Source organism: Colletes gigas, unplaced genomic scaffold, assembly GCF_013123115.1.
Source record: "Colletes gigas isolate AHSC1104 unplaced genomic scaffold, ASM1312311v1 Colletes_gigas_Sc00049, whole genome shotgun sequence".
NCBI lineage: Eukaryota > Metazoa > Arthropoda > Insecta > Hymenoptera > Colletidae > Colletes > Colletes gigas.
This window is the reverse complement of record NW_025106678.1, coordinates 612,193-625,952: the sequence shown is the minus strand read 5'-3', so window position 1 is coordinate 625,952 and position 13,760 is coordinate 612,193. Positions and strand designations below refer to the sequence as shown.

The 13,760-nt window shown below is 38.2% G+C and overlaps 1 protein-coding gene across 2 annotated transcripts in view; it reads left to right on the top strand.

The window, feature by feature from the left end:
- Positions 1-12,500, top strand: part of LOC122403341 (protein argonaute-2) — a 41,416-nt gene extending 28,916 nt beyond the window's left edge. For both annotated transcript variants that reach the window (XM_043406823.1, XM_043406822.1), the window contains exon 16: positions 8,360-12,500. In XM_043406823.1, coding sequence (XP_043262758.1) covers positions 8,360-8,468 — 109 coding nt within the window. In that variant the 3' untranslated portion in view covers positions 8,469-12,500. The remainder of the gene's footprint in view (positions 1-8,359) is intronic.
- Positions 12,501-13,760: the final 1,260 nt, after the last annotated feature.

Sequence of the window (13,760 nt, the reverse complement as noted above, 5' to 3'; positions counted from 1 at the left end):
AATATTATTTGATACACAATAATCGCTATTAACTGCGCCCCCTGTTTCAACTCGATTGATTAAATTTTGGGTTTCCTCATCATTCTTTTGTGCTATCCTCATCCAAGAATCCGTGGAGATTACATTTTTATCTATTCGCGACACATTTACATGTTGATGCTTAGGTGGATTTCGACTGAGAAAGTCAACATGCTCAATACACTTTCCCTTTCGGTATTCTATATCAAATTCAAAATCTTGTAAATATACCCACCAACGAGCAATGCGAGGTAAAATATTCTTTTTATCTTTTGTCGCTTTTAAAGCATTACAATCTGTTACAATTTTAAAATGAATCCCAAGAAGATACACTCGAAAGTACTTTAAGGCATTCACAACTGCCAAAGTTTCTAATTCGTATGAATGATACTTTGATTCTTCTTTCGTTGTACGGCGACTAAAATACGAAACAACACGCAATTCCTTGTCAACTCTCTGAAATAGAATCCCTCCATAACCAATCGAGCTAGCGTCTGTGTGCAGTTCGGTCTCTCTACTCGGATCAAAAATTATTAATAATGGCTGAGATATGAGATGGTCTAATACATATTGCCGCGCTACATTTTGCTCATTATCCCATGACCACGGAACATCATTTTTAGTTAATTTGGTTATACATGCTGTCCGTACTGCAAACTCGGGAATAAATTTCCGAAAGTAACTCGCGAGGCCCATAAACTGCCTAACTTTCTTTACGTCCGTGGGAATCGGTGATTCTAACAGCGCGTTAACTTTACGTTTCCCTGGACGGATGCCTTCTGCAGATACTTCTCGGCCTAAATACTCAATTGTAGTCTGGAAAAATTTACACTTTTTTACATTTAAAGAAAAACCAGCAGCATCTAACGCGTGCAACACGGATTCTAAATACTTTAATCCTTCCTCGTCGTCCGCTATTGGTATCTGATGAAACCCAGAAGCCATATCCAGCGTGGTAAAATATTGTCCTCGTCCCAATCGGTCTAATTGGTCGTCTATCAAGGGCAACGGATATCTGTCTTTAATAGTGATCTTGTTCAGCCCGCGATAATCTACACACATTCGAGTACCGCCATTCGATTTGGAAACTAGAATAATGGGACTCGCGAACGGCGAAACACTTTCGCGAATTATACCGTTTCTTAACAATTCGTCAATAATTTTGCGCACTTCCGCTCGTTGTGAAAACGATAAACGATAGGGCTGGTATCTCACTGTTTTGTCCTTTTTCAATGTGATTTTTAATTCCCCAGTACTTACGGTTCGAAGTTGATACCCTTCCCCAACCATCTGTTTATACTTGTACAACAGGCTCTCAACGGGCTGACTAATCTCAAGTGGCAGGTTCTCGAGCATGTTGCACCTCACAGGCTCCTTCTTTTCTTCGGCTACCGGTTCCGACGGAAAGTGTAGCAACCTCTTCTCCCCGTTGACCTTCTTCACACAGAGGTTTTCATAATTTAGGATGTCCTCCCCGATAATGACATCATACACCATAGCCGAGTCAGGCACCACCAGAAAATCAACCTCAGCTGCTGTGTCTTCGGTCTGAATGGTTACAGCAGTACGGCCGACGACAGACACGAGGCCCCCTCCGAGACCACGCACGCTTGTAAAGTGCGGCAAAATTTTGCAATTTGCCTGCTTCGCGATCTTCTCGCGAACCATAGAACAATCCGCGCCTGAATCCAATAAAGACTGCACCAACAGATCGCGGAACAATATGGGGGTCAGTCCCAGTTCTTTAATGCGTGCAGCATTCGCCTCTAATTTTTTTGAATCAGCGTTCGCTTTTTTCCGAGGCGGGTCATCTCGCATCGCACGCTGTTTCGCCCAACACTGGCTCTCCTCGTGCCCTCGCTTGAGACAGAAGGAACACACAGGACCAGTCGGGAACCTTTTCGCCGTTTCCCGAGACGGCTCGTGAATGTTTTTTCTTTTCTTCGGGCACTCCCTTTCTATGTGTCCCGTTTCGTCACACTCGTAACAACGCTTTCGGGGGAAATTTCGCAGCCGCGCCGACACTACACGATCACTCGAGCGTCTCTTGTATTCGCGCACTTGTCCTCCACGATCGTGTATTAGATCGCGATCGCGTTCAGTGTCCTTTTTCGGCACTTTCACAAAATTGCCCATTCCGCTAAGCAAATCAGCAATAGAGGTATAACGGGCATTCATCAAGGATTGTCGCACACTTGCGTCCATCACATGACCAATAACTAAACTAATTAGTTCATGCGGCTTAAATGCTATTTGCGTTTGTCCATAATATTTGAATTTAGTACGCGCGTATTCAGTATACGAACTCGCCGAATCACTTGTATACGAAACTGCGCGCGTCAAACGTTCACAAAGGCGATCCTCGGACACAAACACGGAGCAAAGATCCTCGCGAAATTTTTGCCACGTTCGCGGATTGCCTTCCCATTCCCTATACCACTTTTTCGCGGGGCCAGCTAAAGCATGGGTAGCCAGACTCAATCGTTGAGTAGCTGAGAGTTTATCAGTTATTGCCTCAACTAGGTCACACCACTTATGCGCGTCCTCACCGATATCGGTACCACTAAAATCGGGTATTGCCTCAACGAAACAATTAGGCGTCGGGGGCGCCGAGGAAGCTACTGTAGGAAATAAAATTAAAATGTAGATAAAGAACGTTAAATTTATTTAAACATATAACAAAACGAAAACAGTAATTACACGCTACGTCTCAACTCTCGTGTCGACTCTTCGACGACTCGCTCGACTCTGCCTTTTTTCAGGGCCAGCCACACGCGCCTTCCAAACGAACGACGCCACACGCAACATTGTCGCCATCGATATCGACACCGCTTTCACGAACAATCATTCGATTCCAAGCATTCGTTACTCACTCATACCACTCATGATTCACACACACACACACACACACACACACATACACACCACATTCGGCCATCCTGCAGAGATATCTGCCCTCAGATATCAGATGTGTTCTCACGCCAATGCATCTTCTAAGTCCTCAATCCAGGGTTTCAGGTACTCTGCAGTTGTCGACGTTTGTCGTGGTCCCTCGTGCTCACCTACTTTTTCGACCAAATACCGATCATTGCGCAGTACACGGGTAATTTGATACGGGCCTAAATATTTATGCGCGAACTTTAAACCTGGTCCTGATTGCGTCCTTTTAATAGCGACTCTTGATACCGATGAGCCTCTTTACGATTCCGGTTAAAACTACGTCGATTGTCCTGTTGGATTTTCAAAATGTTGCTTTTTGCTTGCCGTCTCAATTCGTCTCGATTTTCTTGAAATAGTTCGTTCCACTCGTTGCTTATTATTTCTCGGACCTCGGGATTGTTCTTCAACCTCATATCAGTCCCGAATAGGAGCTTAAAAGGCGCAGTGCCGATACTGCGGTGAGGAGTTGCATTCAGGTAGTTTTGGCATACGTCTGGGTACCTGTGCCACTCATCAGGTTTTGGTGCGGCCAATTTAGTTAAGACAGGAATGATCGTCCTGTTCACTCTTTCTAGCTGGCCATTCGCTCTTGCCATACCCGTCGTGATAAGGCCAGCTTCAATGTTTTCTTCTCTGCAGTACTCCTGAAACTCTGCCGAAGTAAATGCAGTTCCACGGTCCGAAATAATCTTCCGGGGATTGCCAAAAATTGTCGCTTGTTTTTTTAAATGGTTGACGACCTCTCCAGTGCCAGTAGATTTTGTAGTATAAAGCCACACAAATTTAGAAAATCCATCTATTACTACGAATATGTGTTTATAATTCTTCCGAGTTGAGGGGAGAGATCCTAAGTGGTCAACGTGGTACACATCTAACGGAACGTCTCCTTTGTCGATAGGATATAATAGTCCGTCTCGTTTTCCAGACTTCCGTTCAGCTAAAATACACGCAATGCAATTCTGAATCACTTTTTCCACCTTAGGTCTTAGACCTTTGAACCAATAGTCTTTTCTAACAAGGGTCTCGGTTTTACCACTAGAGAAGTGTCCGTTCTCATATAACTGTCTTATTATTTGATTTTGCATAGCGCGCGGCACCACTATGCGAACATCATCGTCAATCACCTTAAACAAAAGTCCGTTTCTTATTACGTAGTCGCCACCATTATTTTGTGCACCGTTCACAGAATCCATTATTTCAGATAATCCTTTGTCCGCACATTACGCTTTTCGCAATCTCACAAGCACGCTAGTCTCGCACTCATTAACAAGCATACACACCGGAACAGGCTTTCGACTTAACGCATCGACATGTCGCATATTACTTCCTGAGCGATGTTCAATAGTATAATTGAACTCCTCTAACAATAATGCCCACTTGCAACTCGAACACATAAGTCTCTTTTTTTCATAGTAAGAGTAAACGCACGACAATCGGTTACTATTCTAAATGGTATCCCTAAAAGATAAACTCTAAACTTATGTAACGCTTTAACTATAGCTAATATCTCTAATTCATAACTAATGTATCGCGATTCTGCCTCTGATGTTTTCCAACTGGCATAATATGTTGGATGGTAACGTTGATCGACATCGTCCTTCTGTAACAGGATGGCACCGAGCCCGACACTCGACGCATCCGTATGGAGCTCTGTTTCCGCACCCACGTGGTATAATTTTAAAACCGGCTCCTTGCTCAATGCAATTTCCAACTGTTGAAACGCTAGCATGTGTTTTTCATTTAGTTCAAATTTTATGTCTTTTCTCAACAAGTTCGACAAAGGTTGGGCTATTGTTGAATATTGTGGAATAAATTTTCGAAAATACCCACTTAATCCTAAGAAGCTCTGCACGTCTCTAACACTTTTTACTAATGGAAAATTCATAACAGCTATTGTCTTACGCTTCGACGGACGTACGTGACCATCCTCAATTATGTAACCTAGATATTCTATGCTACGTTGAAGAAAACGACATTTCTTCCAATTTACTCGCAATCCATAATCACTTGCAATACACAATATCTCACTCAATCTCGATACGGCTTCATTTTCGTCACTCGCAGGAATAATTAAATCGTCTATATACGTCAAAACAACACCTGTCTGTATCGGATTACGAAATATGCTATTGATATATTTCTGAAAGATAGCTGGAGAATTACAGAGGCCAAATGGGGTTCTTAAAAATTCAAAATGCCCATCAGGTACTATAAATGCAGTGTATTTACATCTATTTTCCTCAATCGGGACATGGAAAAAACCATCTTTTAAGTCAAGGGTACTAAATATCGTCGCGCCCTGTAATCGATCCAGCTGATCCTCTATCAATGGAAGCGGATAACGATCTTTACATACTTTCTTATTAAGCAATCTATAATCTATACACAAACGCATTCCATTATCTTTCTTTTTTACAAGTACAATCGGACTAGCGTATTCCGACGTACTTTCCCGCACTATTCCTTGTTGCATCCATTCATCTATCTGCTTGTTAACTATTTCTCTTTGCACTGGCGCTAATCTACGTGGAGGTTGATATATAGGTATATCATCTTTCAATACAATTTCCATTTTAATGTTAGACTCTTTAATGGTTTTAGGCTCATAACTATTTATTATATATTCTATCCCTTGTTTAATGGTATCATTTTTAATATGTTGCAAATCTATTACAGAATCAGTTATGTTGTTCTCGGACTCATCGAAAGTATTTATGCAAAATATTTCCGGTACATCATAAGAATTTGTTACTTTATTATCGCGTTTCGAAACCTCAACATTTTTGCCGTCTAACATTAATTTAGCCTCTTGCAATAACTCTGAGCCAATCAAAAAATTGTGTCTTAAATATTCATCCGGTACCACATGAATTAAAAATCGGAAAATATTTTTATCAATTTGTACGTCCGCGTAAAAACTGCCTAAAGTAGTGACTTTACTTAAACCAAATCCTTTACAAGATATTTCTGTACCGTGTAAAATTGGACATCCTAACCTGATATATTGCTCGGCCTTCATTAAGTGCAAATCGCTGCCCATATCCATAAACGCTACTACCTGCTTACCTAATAATATTACCGGCTTGTATATCTTATTGTCCCGAACGGCCACTGCCGTATATTCATTTACTTGCTTATTCTGCCCCTTCGTACAATCTACGGCTCTGTGCCCAAAGTCCCGGCAGGCGAAACATCTCGGACCTTTGCTTTTAACGGGGCAGTCTACACCTCGATGGTTCCTTTCACCGCAATTAAAACATTGTAACTGGTTATTCGGCACTTCTTTAGCGTCTTGTTTCACTGTTTTCATCGGTAACCACTTATTTTCTTTTGGCTTGGTCGCTGGGTTGAACGGCAACGATCTTCCTTGCAAATAAATCCTGTTAAATGCTGCTAGCAGTTCCCCCTTAGTAGCAATCTTCTGCACTCGTGCCAGATCTCTTAATCCACGATCAGGTATTCCTTCTACGATATACTCTATAATTTCCGTGTCACTGATTGGCACGCGGTTTCCTAATATAACATTTTGATGCACGTATTCACTAAACGTTTCTTCTTTCCTCCAAACACGTGCCTCAAAACGTCGTCACATTTCCAGAACGCTCCCAGGATGGTACAACATGTCTTGCAAATTCCTCAGTAGTTCTTCTACCGACATCGCAATATGTTCAGGCTTCGAGTGTAACCACTCCAGTGCATTACCCTTCAGTCGCGATCCCATTAACAATTTGGTCATATCATCCGTCAGCTGATATGTCATTTTCAGTGTTTGAACTTGTCGCTCCCACGTGACGAATGTACTGCTGCTCCCATCAAAATGACTTAATAAATCCGCAATGGCAGAAATATTTACCGGTGGCGGTCGTCTTTGCCCCGTCGGTACGCTTGCAGATTCTCCTGCCTCACCTCTATCGAGATTAAGCCTTTGCATTTCTCGAAGTAAACCAATTTGCTGACGAGCTAATTCAAGCTCTCGCTCTACCAACTGTTTTTCCCGTTGCGAAAGTTCAATTTCTCGTCGCATCTGTACTATATCACTCGCGCAACCTGAACCATTCTCACTCGCAATTTCTTCAACCGCGCCGTCTGTACACATTGTTAACCATTCGCCGGTCAGATCGGCCTCATGCAGACGCTGAATCAGTTCCGCCTTCAAACCAGAAGTTGAAAGTCCCTTTTCTCGTAATTTTCCTTTCAATTCTGCGATGCAGAAATCACTTGGATTCCTCCTTACTGAAGCCATTTTATTGACCACCACAACTATAAATTGCCACTTTCAACACTAGTCCTCGCAGTCTTCACTCTACACTTACACCTCAGCCCTTTAAGTAAACTCTGTTCTCAAAATACTTTACTAACAACTCTCTAGTTGCACAATTTCGGAATGTTCACACTAGGCGTTTTGCTATGACTCGGTTTAAGTTCTAATCCCGGACGAGCCCCCAATTTGTAGGAAATAAAATTAAAATGTAGATAAAGAACGTTAAATTTATTTAAACATATAACAAAACGAAAATAGTAATTACACGCTACGTCTCAACTCTCGTGTCGACTCTTCGACGACTCGCTCGACTCTGCCTTTTTACAGGGCCAGACACGCGCGACTTCCAAACGAACGACGCCACACGCAACATTGTCGCCATCGATATCGACACCGTTTTCACAAACAATCATTCGATTCCAAGTATTCGTTACTCACTCATACCACTCATGATTCACACACACACACCACACTACCGACCCGTTCGCGACCGTTTCCAAGAACCGACGGAACAAATTTTCCAAAGTCGGCTCAGCGACTTCACCTTGTTCACTATTCATTCTTACGAATTCGAGCGATCAAAGAATACAACGGCTACTATGCGTTCTAACTTTGCGGTCTTGTATCCCACTTCTGATGTTAGAAATTATATAGTCTTTGAGAATTACGAGACGTTCACACGATCAGAGTTCTGGGGTAAGTGCCGTGGGGTTCATCACAGTCCTCTTACCAAAAGGCAAAGCCTTCCCCACTCCGTGGCCAGATCCTTCTCGAACATCCTTATCTCAGTACACGTGCCATGACTTTAGGTCATCGGCCACACGCGTCTAGTTCGGCGGTTGGCAATCGGACCCTTAGTTATCGATTCGTAATCATAACATCCGCGACGGTGTCACCGATCCTAACTGCATCGGCCAACCTCTTCTAATTTCCTGAGGCTATTCCTTACACCAAGTGACCTCCGAGACACGTGTACGACCCCGACACGTGTCTTAGCTTCGAAAAGCATTTTGACGCTAACATATATTCCATGTATATTTTCAATTGTTTTATACTTGCAGTGTATTTATTTAGTATTTACGTCATCCTATTGTTGCTACTAAAATTTTGTTAGTGTATCGTTTAATGTTTGTGTTTCAGTGGGGAAGGATCTCATCAATCTGGCTGCAGCGAAGACAGAACACCAGGTGCAATGGCAAGAGCTATCACAGTTCATGCGAACACAAAGCGGGTTATGTACTTTGCATAATTTTTCTTCTTTGAATCTTTCTCATACACATGTAACTATATAATATCATAAAATTATAATCACCATATCTTGCATGTGGATATTTCTAGACTGCTTAAATGCTAGAGAATTAATCTTCTTACGTGGCCAATTTTTTTGCTTATTTAAATAAGTCTGCCCAATATCTGAAATGTGTCGAACAATCTTATATCGAATTATATCTTTTTCTTTTTTTTTTTCTCTTTTTTTTTCTTAGTATTCTATTTAACATATCGACTAGGTTTTAGACGGACTTTCTAAACATTTTAGGAAGTAGGTTTTAAAAGAGGTGCTTTTAGTTAATCATGTTTTCGATTAGATTATGACGTACACAGCTTGACTGATGGATCGTTTTGCGTTAGGGACTAAATGAACGAGGATAATAGAACAAACAAATCAGCTGTCGTGCATATTACGCTTATTTTATTTTTAGAGGTTGAATTTTGTAGGATACAAAATAGTACTCTAGCATTTATAGGGTACAAAAACACACTGTTGCATGAATTCATAATTGTATAAATCGCTTTTCACGAGATTGTTATCTCGTTTATGCGTAATTATCGTATTGTGTGGGATGAATCAACTATTTTTTGTAAAAAGACTAGACGTACGGAGTCACGCGTTGATGAAGAAAAAAAAAAGAAATTGGCATGCACTATTATCATGCCCCCAAGCATATTTACGATTATGCTCATACGATTCTCTATAAATATATTTATGACACCTATTATATTTATCTTAAGCATTAAAAAAATTGGTCACGTTAAGTAATGAAATGTTGATAGGGAGATGAAAATAAATAAAAGGTTTGTTATTTGTCAAAGTCTTCAAGCCAATGGCCAAAATAAGTTAGGAATTTATCATAATAAAATCCAAATACCAAGTTGATTAAACACAGTGTTATATAATATCATAAGAGTTGTAAACAACATTGTGCCACATTGGCTGGAATAATATCTTTTATTTTTGAGTTTCGTCTAAATCTAATGTCATTTGTTGGGATTGTTTAAGATACTTAGAACATTGATTTGAACAGAGGATAGTAAATTGGGATATTTTCGCATAATTACTAACGATTGGGAATAACGCGTATAATGAAGAGTTATTGTATCCAGAAGTTTATATGGCGAAATACGATATCACTGAATCATTATTACGCGGAATGAAAACCGAGGTTTTGTATTATATTTGTTTTAGCTTTATTTACATTGTTCTCTGCGTGTGGCATCGAAATCATTGTACGCTTATGTCTGAAAAGATAAGACACAGCTTAAACCGGGGTAGCAATTTATTCATATCAATTTCACATTGTTGTAAACATTCGGAGGGGGGCACGAACGGGTATCTTTTTTGCGGTGTGTACGACAATGGAGCGATATCTGTTCAAAGAAACAAAAAAAAAAAAGTTGTCCTTAAGTTAAACCTACATGGCATTAGATTTGGGCTAATGACAAAGTCCCAACAATGCAAAAAACGATTTGAGTAAAAGTAGGGTAAGGATAATTTAGTGATTGCAAACTAGATGACAAATATAATGTGGAATTATATACGGAATTATATAATGTGAAATCATAGGATAAGTTATATTTGTCGTATAACGCAAATTTTAAAGTCATCAAATTTTTATTTTAATGAATTCTTCAGTAATGATTCGTGCGCAAATAGAATCTATTTACATGGAACAATAATCTTAATCACAATAACTGAGCCTCACAATTAAGAGCCTTACAAGCGACTACTACATCGTAGAGCCAATAGATAGGGTAATGAAATGTATAAATATGTATTGAATACCGTGCGCGGGAAATCGTTTGCTGTGTATTAGAATCATTAATACACTGGCGAAGTTTCAGGCGATCTCGTTGTTTTAAACGTAATCATTTCAACAATTACAATATTATTTAATTTCTTTTCATACAATAGTATTAATAACAAGACAAAGATCATAAGAAACCAGAAAGTATCATAGATCATGAATAATCGTTATCGACTGTGTTGATGGGGTATTAAAAATTTTCCTTAAATTATAAAAGTTCTTAAAATACATGCAATAAAATTTGATGGTTATTGCGAGCTGTGACACATGGAATGTATAAAATATTGTGTATTAATGATTCTAATTGTAGATTTATAAGTACTAAAATGTTAATATTATCGCGGAAAGTATGAAAAGGACCCTCATATACCAGTAATTAATATTTATTCTAGTTGTAAATTTAAGTCTGTAATTTAGAGACCCACTTACAGTTACATAACGCTTATTAATAACATTTAATATCTACTTTCTAACTTCGTGAAAAATTAGGTAATTTACTAATTATTATTTGAACGTGAGTAAAGTTTGGAGCATAATCTGTGGTCGTTCGCAACGATAGCTCAACGGTTAAATTAATTCCAAATAACAGAAGGCAGCAGATAAACGAGCACAGATATTGACGGTGGTATAAGAAAGTAAAGAATTGCAAGTTACGATCAACGTGGGGTGGAAAAGTTTATTATTTGTGTTGTTGAGGGGGTATAAAGGAACCAAAATGTCCGAATGTGAAGAGTTTAATTGTTAGTAATTAAGAATCAATTCCATTCATAATGAGGCCATACAGATGTAATAGTGTTTAAGTAAACCCATACGCTGCAAATAGCCTGCAGTCTATGTGTAATCGGTGCGCAAGTAAATACCAAAATTGAAAATATTATCGAGTAACTAGGAAGTCAAAGATAAGCTTGAAGTTTTAATTACATTTTACTGTATGTCTTTCTGTATCTTAAAATTAAGCAGTCGCTCCGACGAGACTTATTTCGGAGATCTGCGATAGTACTTGATATTTTCCTGCGCCCGATCAAGGAACTGACCTCCATTTGTAAATATACTTCAGTAACTTATCTATAAATCATTTCCCCCATTTAGTAATTAACGTACGATGGGCAAAGAATGGAATCTTACAAAGATTTTTGTAATTTTTAATTCGACGCAATGAATTGAGGTATTAGTTGTATATTGTTTAAAAATCTTTTTAATCTGGTGCGACAGATGGCATTAAAAGAAAGCAATTGAATATTAAATGTTGATATACACAGAAACGCAAACTAAACTTGTACCTAATACGTTTAAAGAAAAAAAAGGAAAAAAAAAAAAAGGAAAATAATAAGACAACTTAACTGTCAAGGAAACGGGTTTATGAAATGAACTTAGTGTGTAATAAAATAACCGAGTCTATTCACAAAACACAAGAGTTTTCTTCCTACCACGTGTCCCAGATATTTTAAAATAAGGCAAATAATTTATATTTGTATATCAGATATATATTATATATATGTGAAAATTTACTGTATTGCATTTGTTAACAAATGCCGCGTGCAAAACATACATATGAATTATACAATTCCAGAATTAAGGTAACGACAAACATCTTTGTATTTGGAAGAGCGTCTTAGATTACGTCTTAATTGTATTTTGCATGTGATCGATTTTCGTAATTAGTAAGCCGTTTTTATTTTTAAACAACGTTTTTGTTCCCGCGAGACCCATAATTGTCAATGATTTTTAAATGGTGTCCATCGATAAGCTACTACACATACAGATTAATCGAATTAAGTTCGATGCGTAACGATAATTGTTAAAGCTATTGAATGTCTACTAAATTATTTCACAGTATAAGTATTAATTGATCAATAATTTCATTGTAATACGATGCGTGCACAAAATTGTATAGGGGAGTGGCGATCTTTTTTCTTTAGTATTCGTAAGTGACTCGTAAAGCGCCACCAAAGCCTTGACGTTGCGATATTATGAGTTTTAAAAAAAATTCTACTTAGGTTTATCCTAAAAGAAAAAAAAAAAGTAAAGCGTGTTAATGAGATTAGCACTATGTTTAGATGTTAGAGGATAATGGTCAACTTCTAGGAAATGCAAACAATTGTTTTGAAAACAACAAGGTTCTGAATGAATCGGACATGTTTGAATACCTAACGAATACGTGAAATAGATGTAATAGTTTCGTATAGTATACAAAAGAAGAAGAAGAAGAAGAAGAAGAAGAAGAAGAAGAAGAAGAGATGTTTAACGATATTTTTACGATGTTACAGTTTGCTTTTCCTACGAATTTTTGACCATTATCGGTCGACGGCCCGTAGGGGAACATTTCTTTGCGAGAGCATCAGGAACTTATATTATCATAGTATAAATTTACTTTACTTAAGCAGTAAAAAGCGTACGCGAGAGCGCTTAAGTGAATAGATGTAAAAAAAAAAAAAAGAGAAATGTCAGCTTTAAGAATGTCAGAACCTCGAACAAGATCAGTGATGGCGTTCCCATTGAATAATGAATTAATCCAAGCTTCATTATATAGTATCGTAGATTTATAATTATCTAGATATTTCTCGTTTCTAAATGTGAATGTGTTGTACCTACCAATGAATATCGCACGAATAAGCATATTGAACTAAGGGGGATACGACGAGGATTCTTAATAATGATAATAATTAGCCAACCATAAAAGTAACGCTTTATAGGCTAAGCTGATTTCTTCTTTACACGCGCTTCTCCATCAGTGATCTCAAAGAATGCTTGTGCACCTTTTATTATGTTGCTGTATGTTAAAGCACGAGCTCTTTTGATCTTTGCGATAACGGGCTCGAGCATCGTAATTATCGTAAGGAAAAGAAAATATTTGCAACTTTGTAATTTCGAAACTGAATTACAATCGAATATGATTGCTGTTTGTAGGAAGTCTGTCGGACGACTTTTACTGTACCAGTAGAATAATATCGATAATTTGAGCAATTTGCAATGTTTCAGATTAATCGTAATCACTATTTTGTTAATGCAAAAGTGATGCAAATTTCTTTAAAAATTATTGCGTATTTTATAGAATCGTGTACAACGCGTTTAAATCAAAATTAATTCAATCAGTTCGATTAAAAATAAATGTAATTAACGAATATTATATCGCGAGTGTAACGTTTTTGTCGCTCGTACGTGGAATTAAAATATTTTTTAAATACAATTGTTGCGTTCAATCGTGTACCATGATCGACAATTAGTAAGAAATTAGACGTTGATAAAGTATTATTAAACGAGTCGAAACTTATGAAACGTTTCTTTTAAACTTAAACGCTAGGTTCAAGCTTAGTTTCTGAATTTTCTGATACAATCAAACATAGCATGTTACTATCGATTTAAGCGAAAATTGCATTTACTTTTGTATCAATTCGATCCAGTGATATATCGTTGTAATTTCTAGCGTTTAATGCACGACTTTCTCGACGAAGATACAA